The following is a 17064-nucleotide window of genomic DNA, read 5'->3' as shown; positions in this document are numbered from 1 at the left end:
TAGACGTAACTACCGCAAATAACGAGAATCGAGTGTACTTGTTTGTTTGGGTTAAAGGCAGCTGTTTTAGTTGTTTAGATCACTCAAATTCTTTATCACTAATGACCACTTCCTCTTCAAAGTGTATAAACTTTGCATAGGTACCATTCTCTTAATTGGTTGATGAAAACCAAAAGATGATTTAGTTAAATTTTTATTTTGAAGGAATTTTAGACTTACAGACAACTTAAAAAATAATTGTACAGTGTTCATCTAAATTTCCCTAATGTTAACATTTTTATAACCATTGTATAATGATCAAAACTGGGAAATTGACATTGTTACAATGCTACTAACTAATCCCCAGACTCTATTAGAATTTCTCAACTTTTACCCCTTAAATGCCCTTTTTCTGGTCCAAGGTCCAACCCAGAACCTTACATTGCACTCAGTGTCATGTTTCCTGCCTCTTTCAGTTTGTGACAGTTCTTCAGTCTTTCTTTGTCTTCCACGACCCAGACACTTCTAGTGATTACTACTGGTCAGATATTTTGTAGACTGTCCCTGAGTTTGGATTAACATGATTTTTCTGATGATGAGATTGTGGCTACTTATTTTTGGCAAGAATTCCACAGAAGAGATGATGACATCATATCGGGGTCAATGATGTTAATATGTCGTCTTACTGGCGATGTTACTTTTGATCACTTGATTAAGGTAGGGTCTGCCATGTTTCTTCACTATAAAGTTACTGTTTTTCTCTTTGTAATAAGAAGATGGTTTTTTTTTAATGTTAAAATTTTCTACTATTTTTAAATAGTATCCTTTTGTTCACTGGGAACTGACAGTCTAGTTGGGGAGATAGAGATGGCACTCATTAAACAACACTATACAAAGAAAGATATGGAGAAGTACATTGTGGCAAATGGTATGGCACAGAATATATAGGAGTAGGGAAGTAATCTTGTGGAAAGTGGGAATGCATGCTGGACTTTGAAGGGTGGTAGGACTTTTCAAGGTAGAAATTTATAATGCAGTTAATTCAGTACAATATTTTGAGTACCTTAGTTCCTTGGGAACTGTGCTAGAAGCCAGGAATATAGAGATAAAAAACAATTCCTAACTTCAAGGAGTTCCCACTCTAGTGAGAAGGATGGAGGTGTCTGACTGGAGACCATATACGATCAGTGTTGTACAGAGACAGGTGAGCAGAGGGTATTATACGTGTGGGAGGAACAACACCACACTGTAGTGGCTCAAAGTCAACAATCTTCAGGTTGTCTAGACTCTCCACACTCTAAGAATGCCAAAAAAAGTATGTTCCTGTGTTGATGTCACTCAGTCTATATTTGAACACTTTGAGTCACAAGAAGTTAACTTCTCGATACATCTTATTCCCCCAGCGGGTCTAGTTCCTCCCTCTGTTGCTGCAGGGAATAATTCTACTCCCTGGTTTTTTGGGTTGTTTTGTTTTGTTTTGTTTTGTTTTAGGATAGTCCTAAAAGAAGAGATATTACATCTTTTCTTAATGTCCTCTTTTCAAGAGAAACATGAATAAATCTACATACTATATCTGATTTCTAGATCCTTCACAATTTAGCCTGTTGGCTTGGTTTGTGTTTCCCTTATAAATAGTCCATTCCCCTGCACCCTAGTCCTCACCTTCATCCTGATCTCCTCCCCTGGAAATATTTTAAAATAATTGTTCTATGAAGTCCCCCCCACCCAGTTCAGTTGGAGTTTTGAACCTAGCATTCAAAATGTATTTATTTCTGTCATATTTGGTGCTCTTCATTTGACCTCTTGTGGGAGTTCTCTTTGAACTTTGATCTTGTTGTCTGGCATAGCTTTTCTTTCCCCTCCCTTTTAATGTCTGAAGATTTGATAAGAATATAATCTATTTTTATCCAAGAATTTAATAGGATAAACAAGACAGGGTCAAGAACAGAGCTCTTGGACAAACCATGTATGTCTGATCGTTTCACAACATGGAAAGCTCCCACCTGTACTCTCATGCAGCTTCCATGTGTTCCTCTGGAGGGAACGCTTGGTAAGGGAAGAGCAGGCCATGCTCGTTGACAGTGTTGAGCCTGACCCAACTAGAGCCTAACGGAGCATGTTGGCCAGCAGTTTCAAATCAGGTTATACTTCCAAGAAGATAGGTTATAGTATGTCATCTCCTAAAAGCCAGAAAGCATCACTATGGCTAATGACAATAATTCTCCAGTGTTATACTGCCTGTGGGGTTTTCTCACATGCATGGTCTTATAGATATGAAATGGCTTAAGTTGTCAGTGAAGACTTTGGGTTAGGAAATGATAAAATAAAAGCAAAATTTAAAGCAGAGTATGGGGGCGCTTGGGTGGCTCATTCGGTTAAGCGTCTGCCTTCGGCTCAAATCATGATCCTGGGGACCCAGAATTGAGCCCCGCATAGGACTCCCTGCTCAACAGGGAGTCTGCTTCTCCCTCTACCCCTTCCCCCACTCGTACTCTCTCTCTCTTTCACTCTCTTTCTCAAGTAAATAAGTAAAATCTTAAAAAAAAAATAAAACAGAGTACGTATTCTGTTAATGGAACTCCAGATGGACTGGAGGGGGAAGGAACAGAAGAGAGGCAGGCCAGTAGGGAAAATGCTGGAGTTGTCCAGGAGGTGAGGAGGTGAAGAACTTAGTCAAAGACAGCAGTGAAAAGTGGAGGGAAAGGAAGAGATAAAAGACACATGTCCACAGAAAAGCAATAGACTTTATAACTTTTGTAAAAATGGACTTGGGGAGGGTGGGGGAGGGGCAAATCAAAGATAACTTACACATTCTAAATCTGGAAGAATGATGGCTCAGTAGATGGAGGGAATAAAAGGAATCAGAATGGGAAATCCTGTTTAGCTGAGGTTGGTTTTCCTGTTTTTGTGTGACTCAGTGGTGATGAGAGACAAGAGTATCCCAGAGGGGAGCCTAAGACTATAAAGTTGTCATCCATTAGCAGAGAGAGAAGGGTTTCTGTGGAATACCATGTTCAAGTAGAAACTTAAACAGCTTCCTTTGTGGTGTGGCAGAATCATAGAATTACAGCAGTTGTCAACACCCCCTTGGTTTTCTGGCTCATAGGTGGATTATTGCAAAAGTAGTAAGTATTGTTTCTGATTGAATCAAGGATCTCTTAACTTTGCCGATCCTCTTAATATGTTGCAAATGGCAAATGTGGTTATGAAAATCTTGGAAATGGAGGTTGGCTAAGACAGATTATGTCCACATCATAGAATGAGTCATAGGAATAAAATCTTGGAAATCCTATTCCTTAACCATCAGCAAATATTCTAACAAAGCTATCTACCTACTTCTAAATAGAACATTCTGCTTTTTTTCTTTCAAAGAATGTTCATTTTGTAGTCTCTCTACACCCACTAAAAAATGAGTGCAAAGAGAGAATGAAAAAAATTAACTTGAAGCCCCATTAATCAGAGAAGACCCCGTTATTAAGCTCTTGTTCATCGTCGTCACCAGACATTCATTAAGCACCTGACAGCACTTATGCATGGGGCAAAAGTCACACAGGCTGGCCTTCTCTGGCCATGTAGACCCTACATGCAAGAGCAAGAGAGAAAAAAATGTACAACGGCCACATAAAAGTGTTAAATCAGCCCCTCTTCAATGATGTTAGCAATTCCTCACCTACCCTATTTTATCAAGGAACAAAGTCCTCCATGTAAGTAAATGTTTATAAGAATAAAAGCCATCTATGCAGTCATCACAACACTTCAGCCTTCTTAGCCTTTCCAAACAGTTTTCTGCCCCTAACCCACTTGGTGGCTAAGGGTCACCTTAGGAAACGAGCATTGTTGATTCTACGCTCTCATAAAGTCTTTCCTTGCTTTTTGCTTCTTGGTCATCTTCGTATTCATGGTTGGCAGTTGCCTCTCCTTGGTCTTCTTGAGCTTGCCTTCCACTGCTCTCCCGTGTCACTTAGAACCTGTTTCTCTAAAACATAGACAGGCCTGGCGAAGGAGTTAACCAAGATCGAGGGAAATGTTAAGTGAAAAGAGTCAATGTACAGTTCTGAGTGGGGCTTTAAAATAAAGGCATAGAGTATTGTGGAGACATTCAGCTTGCTACGTTGAGTGTCCAAAAGCAGTGAGATCTGCTCGCTGCTGTAGGCTGGGTGCTAGGAGGTTGAGGTTGAAGAAATACTGACCTCAGGATCGGGGAGCGGAGTGTGTTGCTCTATTTACAGTATAGATTATTAGGTCACAAGTCAGTACATATTTTAGGGGTGGAAAGTGAAGTCTCATGTCTGGAAAGTGGAGAAATTATAAACTTTCCTGTAATCAATCACATGCAATAAAATACTAGCTTACTGTGGGATTATAAAAATAAAGATAAGTATGATATTCCCATCTTGGGTGACTCCTCCCAAATACACGCCTATACATACACCATTTTGTTAATTTCACTGGTGGCCATTTTTATTAAAACTGAGTAAGGTGGTGTTCATTCACTAATGGGAATACTGTCATTTTCAGTGCTTCTGAAGAGTATTGTTCCTACTGACCATGGAACAATGGCCTGAGCACCAAGCGCTGAAGAGTAAGCTAGACACAAAACCCTTGGGTAGAGATGGAAAAAAGAAACAGTCACTTTGAAGATCACAACTGTGTTTTATTATCGAAAGATTAAGAAGTACCATGATTAGCTCAGAGCTTTAGGTTTTGTGTTAAGCTTTTGTGTTAAGTTATTTGTGAGTCCCTAGAAATATCCGGGTGGGCTTTTCATGTGTCAGGTGAATATGTAGCATTCTTTTCTTTCTTTGCTATTTTTAGGTTTTTCTAAGAATGAACATGAAGCCATACTCTTCCTTATCATACTGTTTTAGAGGAAAAATATTTTAAGTTTTAAAGTTTATGATGATTTCTAGATGGGCTATTTTCAACCGATACAGAAATAGTTTGATTACAGCCATCATTTACATTCCCTTTAGTAATATCAATATTAAGAGAATCTGTTATGCTTGCAAATTAGAATAGTGTTTGTATCTCCAGTGGTGGCCTCGTTATTTCTCTTCGGTAGATCTGTGCAGAGTACCTGAAAACACAGTATTCCCATTTTATACGTGGTTAAACTGGAACCCATGGAGGACTAAAGACCCAGGGTCATGCTGGGATATGGACAGCATGAGAACGGGGCTATCTGGAAGGAACGGGACCAGAAGTTCAAATAAGCAGGAAGGGTTTGGTGACAGCAGACTAAGGTTCAAGTACAGAGCAGTAATTTACAAAAGAGGAACAAGTTGAAGCAAATAGAGTCCTAGATTTTAAAGGTCAGGTGACAAATGGGGATATATTAACAAGCAAAACTGAAAATTGGCTATAGGAATAGAAGGTTTCCTGTCTGCTCAGTCTTACAGGGCCTGCTGGCATGGGTGGCTCTAAGGCCTCAGAGTTCAGCCACAGCCAGGCGGAAGTCCAAAGAAGAATCCTGCCCCTCAATGAGACAAGAACAGAGAAACACAGATTGCCTCATAGTTGGTTCTATTTAAGTGGCACCCTGAAACTGAACTTCTCTTTCTAAGGTCATTGCACAATTTCTTCCATAAACTTATGATACGGGTTGCAATATTTGAAAAGCCTTTTTCTTAATCTTAGCAAAATGGAAAGATTGGGAGAATTCAGTTCTAAATAGGATCCCACTAAACCATGAGAAGAAACAACTTCCGAGAGAGCTTTTTAGAATAGTTCCCCGGTACCTGATACAACATTGAGGCAGATATTCCAGTATCTGGATCTAACTTTGCATTATCCAGGACAGGAGGCCATCAAACTTTATCTGTAAAAGGCCAGAGCATAAATATTCTAGGCTCTGTGCGCCAACTGGTCTCTGTTGCAGCCACTCCCCTCTGCCATTGTGGTGAGAATGCAGCCATGGACAAGAACAAGTGGGAGCAAGCGGATTTCAGGACAACACACAGCAGGATGGATGTGGCTCAAGGGCTGTAGCTTGCTGACCCCTAAACTAAAAGAAAGAAATTTGTTTACCAACAAAAGTGTATTAAAAAGCAAACCCCCTCAAACTCATGAAGAGTTCTTCACCACTGTGCCACAGAACACAACACGGAGAAATAACAAGGCTCATCTGAGGTCTTCGAGCCCAGACCTCCTCAACGAATATAACTGCTCTCCTCTGTCACTTGCCATTTTGGGCCAACATTTGTATGAATCAATCAGTCTTTGAAAGTGTGATCAGATTATCCGTTTCAGTTCTGGGGAGAGGGGTGCCTGTGTTCTTTTACTAAATGTGTCTGGTTCCTTCTTAAAGACCATCTTCTAGCAATTTTCCCTTTCTGAGCGACTGGATTAAGGAGCCTCCTTCTGCCTTGATTTTCCGTTGTCAGTCAAGTGCCCTTGCTGTATCTTTTATTCTAGTTACTCCTTGAAACCTTCAGACTGGGACCACATTTACCCACCACTTGTTTATCTTTTGTGTGTTTGGTTTTTGTTTAGACAATAGTCTGCTCTCCATTGATTGCACTCCTCGAAAACAGTGGCATAGAAAATCTAGAAACAATGCAGAATCCCCAAGTCACTTCTATTTTGGAATGCTTTATGTGATTTTTTTTTTTTTTTTTTTGGTGAGGAACGTATTTACTTTGGTAATTGTATCCTGCCTAACCTAATATTAAAATCAACTCTAATTTCTGGAGTATTTCATTGACCGGAGTGACATAGAAGTGTGTCTCTGATTAAGAAAATCATTGGACGTGGATAATACTTCTGCACATAATAAGACATTTGAGTATATGAACAACCAAATAACAGCTGGTATGTCCATCAACAAATATGTTTGGAAGCCCCACTATTTGTCATAGATATAGAACATGTACTGAAATATCGTTAGGTACTATCGTAGGTATTCTCTGAACCTTTCCAACAACTGTATTATGGGGATATTGTTATTTTTATTTTGCAGTTTAGGCTTTGAGAGGTAAAATGACTTCCGGGTCCTCAGAAGGATACCTGATTGGGATTTGTACTTAGTTTTCTGATGGTTGATCTAACACTCTCTAAACAGCTACCTGTGGATATATACTGAGTAACTCTTTGCAACTCAGAAACATCATTGCCCTCCTTATTTCTGGACACTGGGAGGGCCATAGATATAATACAAGACAGGGTTGCTGCCCGGAGGGCATTTGTGAACTATTTTCCGTGATAAGGCATGCATGTATTTATGCTTTGTTCCTGTGCTTCTCTCTGCATGCCGCATCTTTCCCCCATCCATCTGTTATCTTTCTTCTCAATATGTTTAGCAAATTTATTGAGATATAATGTACATACAACACACCGCATCCCTTTAAAATATACAATTAATGCATTTTGACAGGCTCGCATCCATAACACAGCCATGACCATCAAAATACAAAACATCTTCATCACTTCCAAAAGTTTCCTTGGGTCCCTTTGCCATCTGCCTTCCTCTCACCTTGGACCTTGGCAAGCTTTGATCTGCTTTTTGCCTCTATAGATTGTTTTGCATTTTCTACAATTTTATAGAAATGGAATCAATATAGTATATACTCTTCTGCGTCTGGTTTCTTTCATTCAGTGTAAAGATTTTGAGACTCACACTGTTACATGTGTAAGTAGTTTGTTTCTTCTTATCAGTGAGTAATATTTCATTGTGTTGTGGGTATATGACAATTTGTTTATCCATTTACCAGTTGATGGATATTTGGGTTGCTTCCAGTTTTTGCCTATGATAAATAAACCTGCTATGAACACCAGCTTACGAGTCTTAGTGAGGACGTATGTTATTATTTCTTTTTGGTAAGCCCTAGTTGTAGAATTGCTGGGTCATATGGTAGATGTATATTTAACTTTGCTAAGAGACTTCCAGTTGTCCTCAGTGGCTTACTATTTTATATCCCCACCAAGAACATATGTGAGTTCCAGTTTTTCCATAGTCCTGTCAAAACCTGTTGATCTTTTAAATTTGGCCATCCTGGTGGGTGTGTGGTAGCATCTTGTGATTTTAATTTGCATTTTCCTAATGACTAATGACTTTGAGCATCTTTTCGTGTGCTTATTGGCCTTTTGTATATCTTCTTCTGTGAAGTGTTTAAATTTTTATCTTTTTTATTAGTTATTATTATTGGGTTATAAGATGTCTTTATGGATGCTAGATACCACTGTGTTATATCACCTGTTTTACAGGTGATTCTCTCTCAATTTGTGGTATTTTCATTTTCTTAAAGGTGTCTTTCAAAGAGCAAAAGTTTCACATTTTGATCAAGTCCAATTTAGCGGCTTGTTCTCTTATAGTTCTTTGTGTTTTTATGTCTTATCTTTATCTTTGCCTACCCCCAAAGTTTCAAAGATTTTCTCCTATGCTTTCTTCTAGAAGACTTATAGTTTTAGCTTTTACATTAAAGTTTGTCATTTACTTTGAGTTAACTTTTGTATATGGTATGAAATAAGGGTCAATGTTTATTGTTTCCTCTACAGTTATCTTATTCTAGCACCATTTGTTGAAATGACGTTTCCCCCCATTATAATGCCTTGGCACTTTTGTCAAAAAATTCAATTGACCATGTAAGTGGGGGTCTATTTTTAGACTCTGTTCTTTTCCATTGTTCTGTATGTCTATCCTATCCTCCGATATCACACTGTCTTTATTCTTATACCTCTAGAGTAAATCTTGAAATATAGTATGAAAACTCCATTCTTTTAAAACTACTTTGAAAATTATAGAACCTTTGTGTTTCCGTATATATTTTTAAATTGTCGATTTCTGCAAAAAAAAAAAAAAAAAAAGGAAAGCTTGCTGAAATTTTGACTGTCAGATTACTTTGAACCTATAGCTCCATTTGGGTAGAATTGATATCTTAATGATATTGACGTCTTCCTATCTATGAACCTGGTATATCTCTGCATTTCTTTAGGTCTTTAACTTCTACCAGCAATATTTTGCCCTTTTCACTATAAAGATCTTACACCTTGTATTACTTTCCTAGGGCTACTGTAATAGATTATCACAAACAGGTTGGTTTAAAACAACAGAGATTTATTCTTGCAGTTTAGGGGCCAAAATTCCACAATCAGGGTATTGGCAGGTTAGTTCTTTCAAGACTCTTTAAGGAAGAATCTGTTCCATGCCTAGCTTCTGGAGGCTGCTAGCAATCCTTGTTATTCCTCAGCCAACCTCTCTACTTATTTCTTCACAGGGCCTTCCCCTTCTAGGTCACAGTGTTGTCTCCTTTCCTGTCTCTTGTGAGGACACTGTCATTGGACTTAGGGAACAGCTGAATGCAGGATGATTTCATCTCAAGATCTTTACCTTAATTGCATCTGCAAAGACCTTTTTTCCAAAAAAGGTCACATTCTGGGGTTCCAGGTAGACATATATTTTGGGAGCCACAATGGAACTCACTATATGCATATTTCTGAAAATTTATTCCTAAGTATTTTATGTTTTATGATGCTATTTCAAATGGTTTAAAATTCTTTGTTTCCAATGATTTGCTGCTAGTATTAAGGATATAATTAATGTGTATGTATTAATCTTATATCTTATGATTTTGCTAAATGCAATTATTAGTTCTGGTCATTGTTATATAGATTATTTTAGGATTTTCTACATAAATAAGCATACCAGTTATAAATAGAGGCAATTTTACTTCTTTTTCTAGTTATGCATTTTCTTTTTCATGCTTTATTACAATTACTAGGATGTCCAGGGAAATGGTGACTAGAAGTGAGAAGAGCAGGCCTTTTTCCCAACATTAGGGGGAAATAATTTTATAATTAAGCATTAAGGATGATATTTACAATACATTTTTTTATATAATGCCTGTTATCAGATTGAGAAAATTCCTTTTTTATTCATAATATGTTGAGAGTTTTTTTTAAATAAAAAATGAATATGAATTTTGTCAAATAATTTTTTAAAGATTTTATTATTTATTTATTCATGAGAGACACAGAGAGAGGGAGAGAGAGAGGCAGAGGGAGAAGCAGGCTCCCCGCAGAGCAGGGAGCCTGATGCAGGACTCGATCCCACTGGGACCACGACCCAAGCTGAAGGCAGATGCCCTCAAATAATTTTTCTGCATCTAATGATGTGCTTTTTTCCATTTATCCTACTAAGATGATGAATTACCTTGATTTTTAAATACAAACCAATCTTACATTCCTGGAATAAATCCTAATGAGTGACCATGTTTTTTTATATATATATGTTGCAAGATTTGATTTATTAAAATTTTGTTAGGGATTTTTGCATTTATGTTTATGAAGGATATTGGTCTGTGATTGCCTTGTAATTTATTTTCCAATTTTGATAAAAAAATGAGTTAGGAAGTGTTCCCTCTTCTTCTATTTTTCAGAAAGGTTTGTAAGATTGGTGTTATTTCTTACTTGGATATTTGATAGGAATTACCAATCATACCATTTGGACCTGGAATATTCTCTGTGGGAAGGTTTAGATAATGGATTCAATTGCTCTGAGAGATATAAGGCCATTTCGATTTTCTGTTTCATCTGTGTCAGTTTTAGCAAGTGTATTTTTCAAGGAATTTGCTCATTTTATCTGTGTTCTGGCCTAGTTCTTTTTATATGTTAGCCTAGATAACCTTCTCCTCTTGAAACTTTCCCAGATACCACCAAGAGAAGTAATTTCACATTCTTTGTGCCACTACTTTATCTGGTATCATTTGTACTCTCCACCTTCCTTTGTGGTTGTTTGCCCATATATCTCTTCGTATACTAAGTTAAGGGCCTTGAAGTTTAATGATTGCATCCTATATATCTTTGAGTCTCTGTCACCTTATATGGTGCTTGGCATAATAGATACCATCCACCCCCAATGTTTAATCAACCAATTCCATTTATCATTGTCTAATTTTTAGTTACACACCCATGTTTATACTTTCTCAGGAGATTATGAGCATCTTTTGCAAAAATGGAAAGTATTATTCAATGCTCATATTCCTTCTATGTCTTATATTTAGAATAATTTTTAAAACTATTAAATAAAAAAGACTTGCTGAACAGCATAGAAAAATCAGTATTCTATAAACTCAGAAAAGAGAGGTTAAATGGAAATCGGGAAGGTATGCATCAATAAAGAGAGAGCAATAAGAGAACGAACATTGTTGAGTGCTTACCCTATGCCAGACATTGTCATAAACAATTTATATTCCTTGTATCACTTAACCTTAAAATAAGTAGGCATAGGAAATATTGTTATTGGGGCACCTGAGTGGTTCAGTCGGTTGAGTGTACGACTCTTGGTTTCAGTTCATGATTTCAGGGTTATGAGATTGAGCCCTGCATCAGGTTCCACACTCAGCACAGAGTCCGCTTGAGATTCTCTCCCTCTCCTTGGCCCCTCCCCCGCCTATGTGCACCTGTGTGGGCTCTCTCTCTCTTTCTCTCATAAATAAATAAATAAATAAATAAATAAATAAATAAATAAAATCTTTAAAAAAGAGAGAAAATATTATTATCCCCATTTTATAAATCAGGAATCTGAGGTGAGGTTTCAAAAACTTAAGTACTTTGCCCGAGTCCACAGAGTTATTAAGTGGTAGATCTGGGTTTCAGATGCAAGCCTGAATGATTCCATTATCCATCTTCTTGGTTTCAATTATACTTTTGCCATTTGGTTTTCTATAAGACACTTGGTGGATTTTCCCAAATTACCTTTAAATTCTACCTTTGCCCGAGTAGAATATCTTGTGACTCCCCAGTTGAGTGTTGGAATCACCGTAAGTTTATAAAAACTGCAAAGTATTTCCTAAATACTTGTTCTGCCTATAGCATGAAATACACAGAAATGGCAAAGACGATTCCAAACAGCCTTATCTCAAAGTATGCTGTGTAACTCCCTGTTGTCTCCCCCTCCCCCCCCCACTCATCAGCCTTTGTCTACAAGCTTGCCATTATTTGGATGATAGCAGATGGTACAGTTCTGGATGTTGCTAACTGGGGGGCATCATTGGTTCCTGAGTTCCTACCCACATGGCATAAGGGCAATTAAGAGCCCAAGGTCATGATAACTCAAGCAATCTCCACGGCTTGTTTGAAAAGAGAGGATATTTCCTTACAGATGACCTTACCTTTGTATATGTTCCATATTGGTTCTCTTTAGAAAGTTCTGTGGCTAATTTGTGCAAGGCATATTCTTTCTCCTTTTGCTTTGATAAAAGATATTTGAAACACCAGATCCAATCACATAGCCTCTTTGCTACTGCTACTTAGATGTGTCTATTTTAAGTCTCTTCTCTGTCCACATAATAGTACTCTACAAATCACCTAATCGGGGTGCCCTATGATAATCAGGCTGTTCCCAATTAGAAATGTGCCTAATGCACCATTTTCCCAATACATTTTAGACAAAGAACTGGGAAGGGGAGGCAAGGTTTTTAGTGATTCCAGTCTGTCCATTGGAACAAGAGGTTTCTGAGGTCTTCCCAGTGTGAAAAACAACATCAAAATAATAGCATTTGTTTATTTAATTGCATACAATACCATGGTCAGGAACTTGTTATTTCACCAGAGAAATTATTTGCAATACATCATTGAAGAGATGACTTAATTCACGCTGATCATTTCCTCTAGTCTACCATGGGGAGGGTGATACTTTCATGTATCATGAGCACCAGACAAGGCAGCTGGATACATTTTCTCTCTCTTGAAATTCTAGTCTCTGTTGGAATGACTCCCTTAGGCATCCACAGCTCTAGGTTCTTCCTAAGAAATGAAGCAAGTACACCCAGGGCTGTTCACATTAGGGAGCAAAATCTAAAGAAGTATTCCTGCCTTTTAGACGTCAGAGATCAACATAGAGATGTTTCTCACTTTGAGGCAAAAGATACAGCTTCTTTGTGGTCTGAGTGCCAAACTTGTTGAAAGACGGACATTGTCGAGACTTAACATTAATTAATAATGTATATTCACACAAACCTGGATCAAATGATATTCTACATGGAGGCAGGAGAGAAGGGGTTGGAATGAATACATGAACCCTTGGAAGTTGTTTTCGGCTGAGGATTTTTGAGTAGCCACTGGAAATCAAAGGAAGTACCAAGGATAGTAGGAGTTGAGAAGAACAGAAGGGCAGGATACAATCTCTTTTTTCTTCCACCTCACACTATGCTTAGGCAAAGCCCAGTCTATGTGAGAGCTGCTGAATGAATGAATGAACGTTTGATTCCAAACACTTTCTTACATGGTAGCTTCAAATTGCGGTGAATTCGTTGCGTTCCATGTGGGTATTATAGGAAGCCAGAAAAGACCTTTCTATTAGATCTTGGAAACTGAGAGTGTGCTTTGTACTTCCTGGATAGGACAAGCTTCTGGCCTTTCCATTTATCCAGAGGCAGAATGGACCCTCTTGCCTGCAACTGGTACATTGTTGCCAATTTCAACAAAGAGCCTATACTGCCTGAGGAAACAGTGTTTCCTCTTACAAGGTACAATCTTGGCTCCTCTGCCATGAGGGGGGCTGTTCTTGGAAATGTACTCCAGAGACTTTCCCATTTAACCAGGTTACAGACTGCATTGCTACATAATTCCCCCTGCTGAGGCCCTGTGAAAGGAATGAGTTGGGACAGATACAGCAAGATATTAGGACAAATTCTTCTTCCTTCTTCCTGCTGTACTACACAAAAGTGAACTTGATTTCAACAAGATGACCCAATTCTTAACATGCTTTTCTACCCGCTTTCACCCATAACACTTCCAAATCACTGTCTGATTCAAGATGTGCAGAGATGGGAAAAAAGATAAACTGGCCAGTAAAAAGTAAAATGGCATTCAATTAAAACTAAGTTTGCAAGTTAATGGGGGGAAAAGGGTATTTTGTTAAAAAAAAAAACAACCTATGGTGATTAAACCTCAGGGCAGCATAGCACATCACTATCCTTTTGTGGTTTTGAGTGTCTTTTATTTGTGCACTGGAAGTAGGTATTTGTCATATTGTTAATAATTGCTCTACTAAATTGTACTCAACAGTGTGCATCTCTGTAACCTTGTTTACTCACAAAGCTTTCATTTTCTTCCTGTACTTTTCTTTAGCTTGTTTCTGAGGGGTTGTTTCTTTCACATAAGCTTTCGATTTTTAAATATTACAATCCGTTTATTTCACTAGGCATCTTTATTTGCTTAAAGTGGGGAAGAATCAGATTGTGATTGTGGTGTAAATCAGTCAATCCTTTTCTTCCCTTTACAGGAAAAGCTGTGGGTAATAGAAAAGAGAACTGAACGAAATAGAAATTCAACTAGGCTTTTATGAACTCAGTTACTAGAGTAAGAAGAGCTAAATTCATGGAGTGGGGGGAAGAGAGGAAAATGCAAATGGTGTTTTTTTAGAGCTTTTACTTTAAGCCACTCTAGTATCCCCCTTCTCTTCCTTCCACTATCCTGGCCCCACCGAGGCATAGTCAGAATCCAGGGCTCCGGAGCATGTCAGAAGGGGAAGGAGAGCAAGAGTGAGGCTCTGGGTTAGCCTTCCCCGGTCATCCCGAGAGGTCCAAGCAGAAAGGCTGCCTAGAGAATATCCCTATGACCTCTCTAAAACTGCATCAGGGAAACTTCTAAATTGTATCAGTCATCCTGAAACTTGATCAGTAAAGAATTTTCTGCATTTAAAATACTTAATCTTAAGAAAAAAATAAAATAAAATACTTAATCTTGTTGGGATCTTTTGAGGTAGGAAAATCTGATGAGAAATAAACATTCTCTATATTCCTATGCCTTGGGTATGCTCCTGGAAACATTGGAGGGATTGTTTGCCAAAAAGTCTTGGCAGTTTTCAAAGATGGCTGGCCAAGTCATAAGAGAATGAGGAGAAGAGGTTTATGTAGTACTGAGTCCAGCATTGTGTGTAAAACACAGGTTTCAATGTAAAGAAATCTGTTGCACAAAAACCTTGGAAAACATATCATCCTCTCTTTTCTTTACTACCCCCCACAGAAGTACCCTCTTCCTCAAAAAAAATTTTTTTAGAAAATAAGAAAAAATAGAAGAGAATCAACATGATCCTAAGGAAGCAAATCTCTTTGTTTTAATTTTCTTTTCCTTTTGCTTTTACATTTAAGAGTTAAGACAACATTTCAGCAGAGAAATGTGGAGAAGGGTAAAGGGAAATCAATAAAGTTATTCTCTGACTTTTCCCAGGAGGGAGCTGTGTTAATCGAGAATGGCCTGCTTGGCTATATATCAAGTACGAGGAGAGGGCAGGAGTTGATTCTGAAGCAGATTTCCCAGCTAAACTGAAGGAGGTATATATAAATATACATATACGTACATACAAACATATGTAATTTGTACAAGAGTGGTGTGTGTCTGCGTGTACACTATTATATACATTCTAACGTATATGAAAAGTGTATATTACACACACACACATTTAAAAAGTAGGTAAGAACAATTGCTTTAGGTCATTAGTGATATTGGATAAAAATTCCTCTACCAGTAGTTTCTGTATATTGATCTAGGATCACTTTACACTTTATAAGTTTCTTTAATAAGTCTTTTGACTCCCAAAGAAGGAACTTGATGTACAAAAACTTAAAGTGACAGATGAAGGGAAGGAAATCAGATTTCCTGACCCAAGGCCAGTGGAAGTGTCTTTGACCATGTGGAAGCTTCTAAGGAGTCTCTCTGGGTAATTTGTGTGGTCACTTTCTCTAGTGACAGCAGAAATTTCTAGCAGGTGTGATATCAGTAGAGCTTTCGAAAGCCAAATTGGCCAGGGTGCTACCCAATTCCACTGGGTCATAGTACCACATCCATGTTCACTGGAAGTGGTGGTGGTCTCTTACTGGACAGATTTGGACAACATAATTGGGTGGGAGGCAGGATACCTGAGTGTCAGTCCTGATGTCATCTTCACAGTGTGATCTTGAGAGAGTTACCTATCCTTTCTGGACATCAATTTCCTTTTGTATGAAATGGGATGAATAATTCTTGCTCCTTCCAAACAACTTCCTTATTGCCCAGGAATCTTGTCCAAATTTCTTTGTTCCACTCAATGCTCAGATTTTGGAAACCACCTAAGGGGGATCTCCTTTCCATGACCCAATCTACTGGGATTAATTCTACCATTCTGAAGCCCTTCACATTTTTCTTCTCTCAGTTTGGATGTTCAAATTCTAAATTGTTTTTAACATCAGCCAAGATGCTCTATTTATTTTCTTTCTTTCTTTTTAAAAGATATAATTTATTTAAGGTGGGGGGAAGAGAGACAGCATGAGTAGGAGGAGGTACAGAGGGAGAGGGAGAGAGAGAATCTCAAGCGGACTACCCACTGAGCAAGGAGCCCAAGGTGGGGCTCAGTCTCACCACCCAGAGATCATGACCTGAGCCAAAATCAAGAGTCGGATGCTTAACCGACTGAGCCACACAAGCACCCCTCTATTTATTTTCTAAATCTAAACTCCATATGTATCATAACTGTTGAAAGAGAATGGAATCTAGACAGAGAGAGGGACTATGCAGTCTAGAATTTCCCTGGAGGAAATTTCAGAGTGCATCTAGTCTAATCCTATCATTTTACAGTTGAAGAAGCTAATGATCTGAGAGGTAAAATGTATTGTCCAAGGTTACTGTGACAGAATCAAGTGGAGAACCCATGTGTCTTTAACTTTCAGTTCTATAGTCTTTCCATTGGTTCATGTGTCTTGAGACCACTATAATTAGAAATAGTCCCTGAGGGGTGCCTGAAAGAAAGAAAGAAAGAAGGAAGGAAGGAAGGAAGGAAGGAAGGAAGGAAGGAAGGAAGGAAGGAAGGAAGGAAAGAAGGAAGAAAGGAAAGAAAGAAAGAAAGAAAGAAAGAAAGAAAAAATGAAAGAAAGGAAAGAAAGAAAGAAAGAAAAAGAGAGGGAGAGAAAGAAAGAAAAAGAAAAAGAAAGAAAGAAAGAAAAGAAAGAAAGAAAGAAAGAAAGAAAGAAAGAAAGAAAGAAAGAAGGAAAGAAAGAAAGGAAAGAAAGAAAAGAAAGAAAGGAAAGAAAGGAAGGGAGGGAGGGAGGGAGGAAGGAAGGAAGGAAGGAAGGAAGGAAGGAAGGAAGGAAGGAAAAGAGAAAAGAAAAGAAA

The 17064-nt window shown here is 38.1% G+C and overlaps 1 protein-coding gene across 1 annotated transcript; it reads left to right on the top strand.

Moving 5' to 3' along the window:
* The first annotated feature begins 846 nt into the window (after positions 1–846).
* On the top strand, positions 847–16226 carry BLID (BH3-like motif containing, cell death inducer). Its single transcript, XM_032427749.1, is given in 3 exon segments — positions 847–907; positions 13251–13387; positions 13390–16226. Coding segments are annotated over 3 exon segments (363 nt in total). The 3' UTR covers positions 13555–16226.
* Positions 16227–17064: the final 838 nt, after the last annotated feature.

The sequence above is a fragment of the Phoca vitulina genome, unplaced genomic scaffold, assembly GCF_004348235.1.
Source record: "Phoca vitulina isolate PV1807 unplaced genomic scaffold, GSC_HSeal_1.0 scaffold38, whole genome shotgun sequence".
In the NCBI taxonomy this organism is placed as follows: Eukaryota; Metazoa; Chordata; class Mammalia; order Carnivora; family Phocidae; genus Phoca; species Phoca vitulina.
The sequence above is the reverse complement of the archived record's forward strand: the minus strand, read 5'-3'. Positions and strand labels throughout refer to the sequence as shown.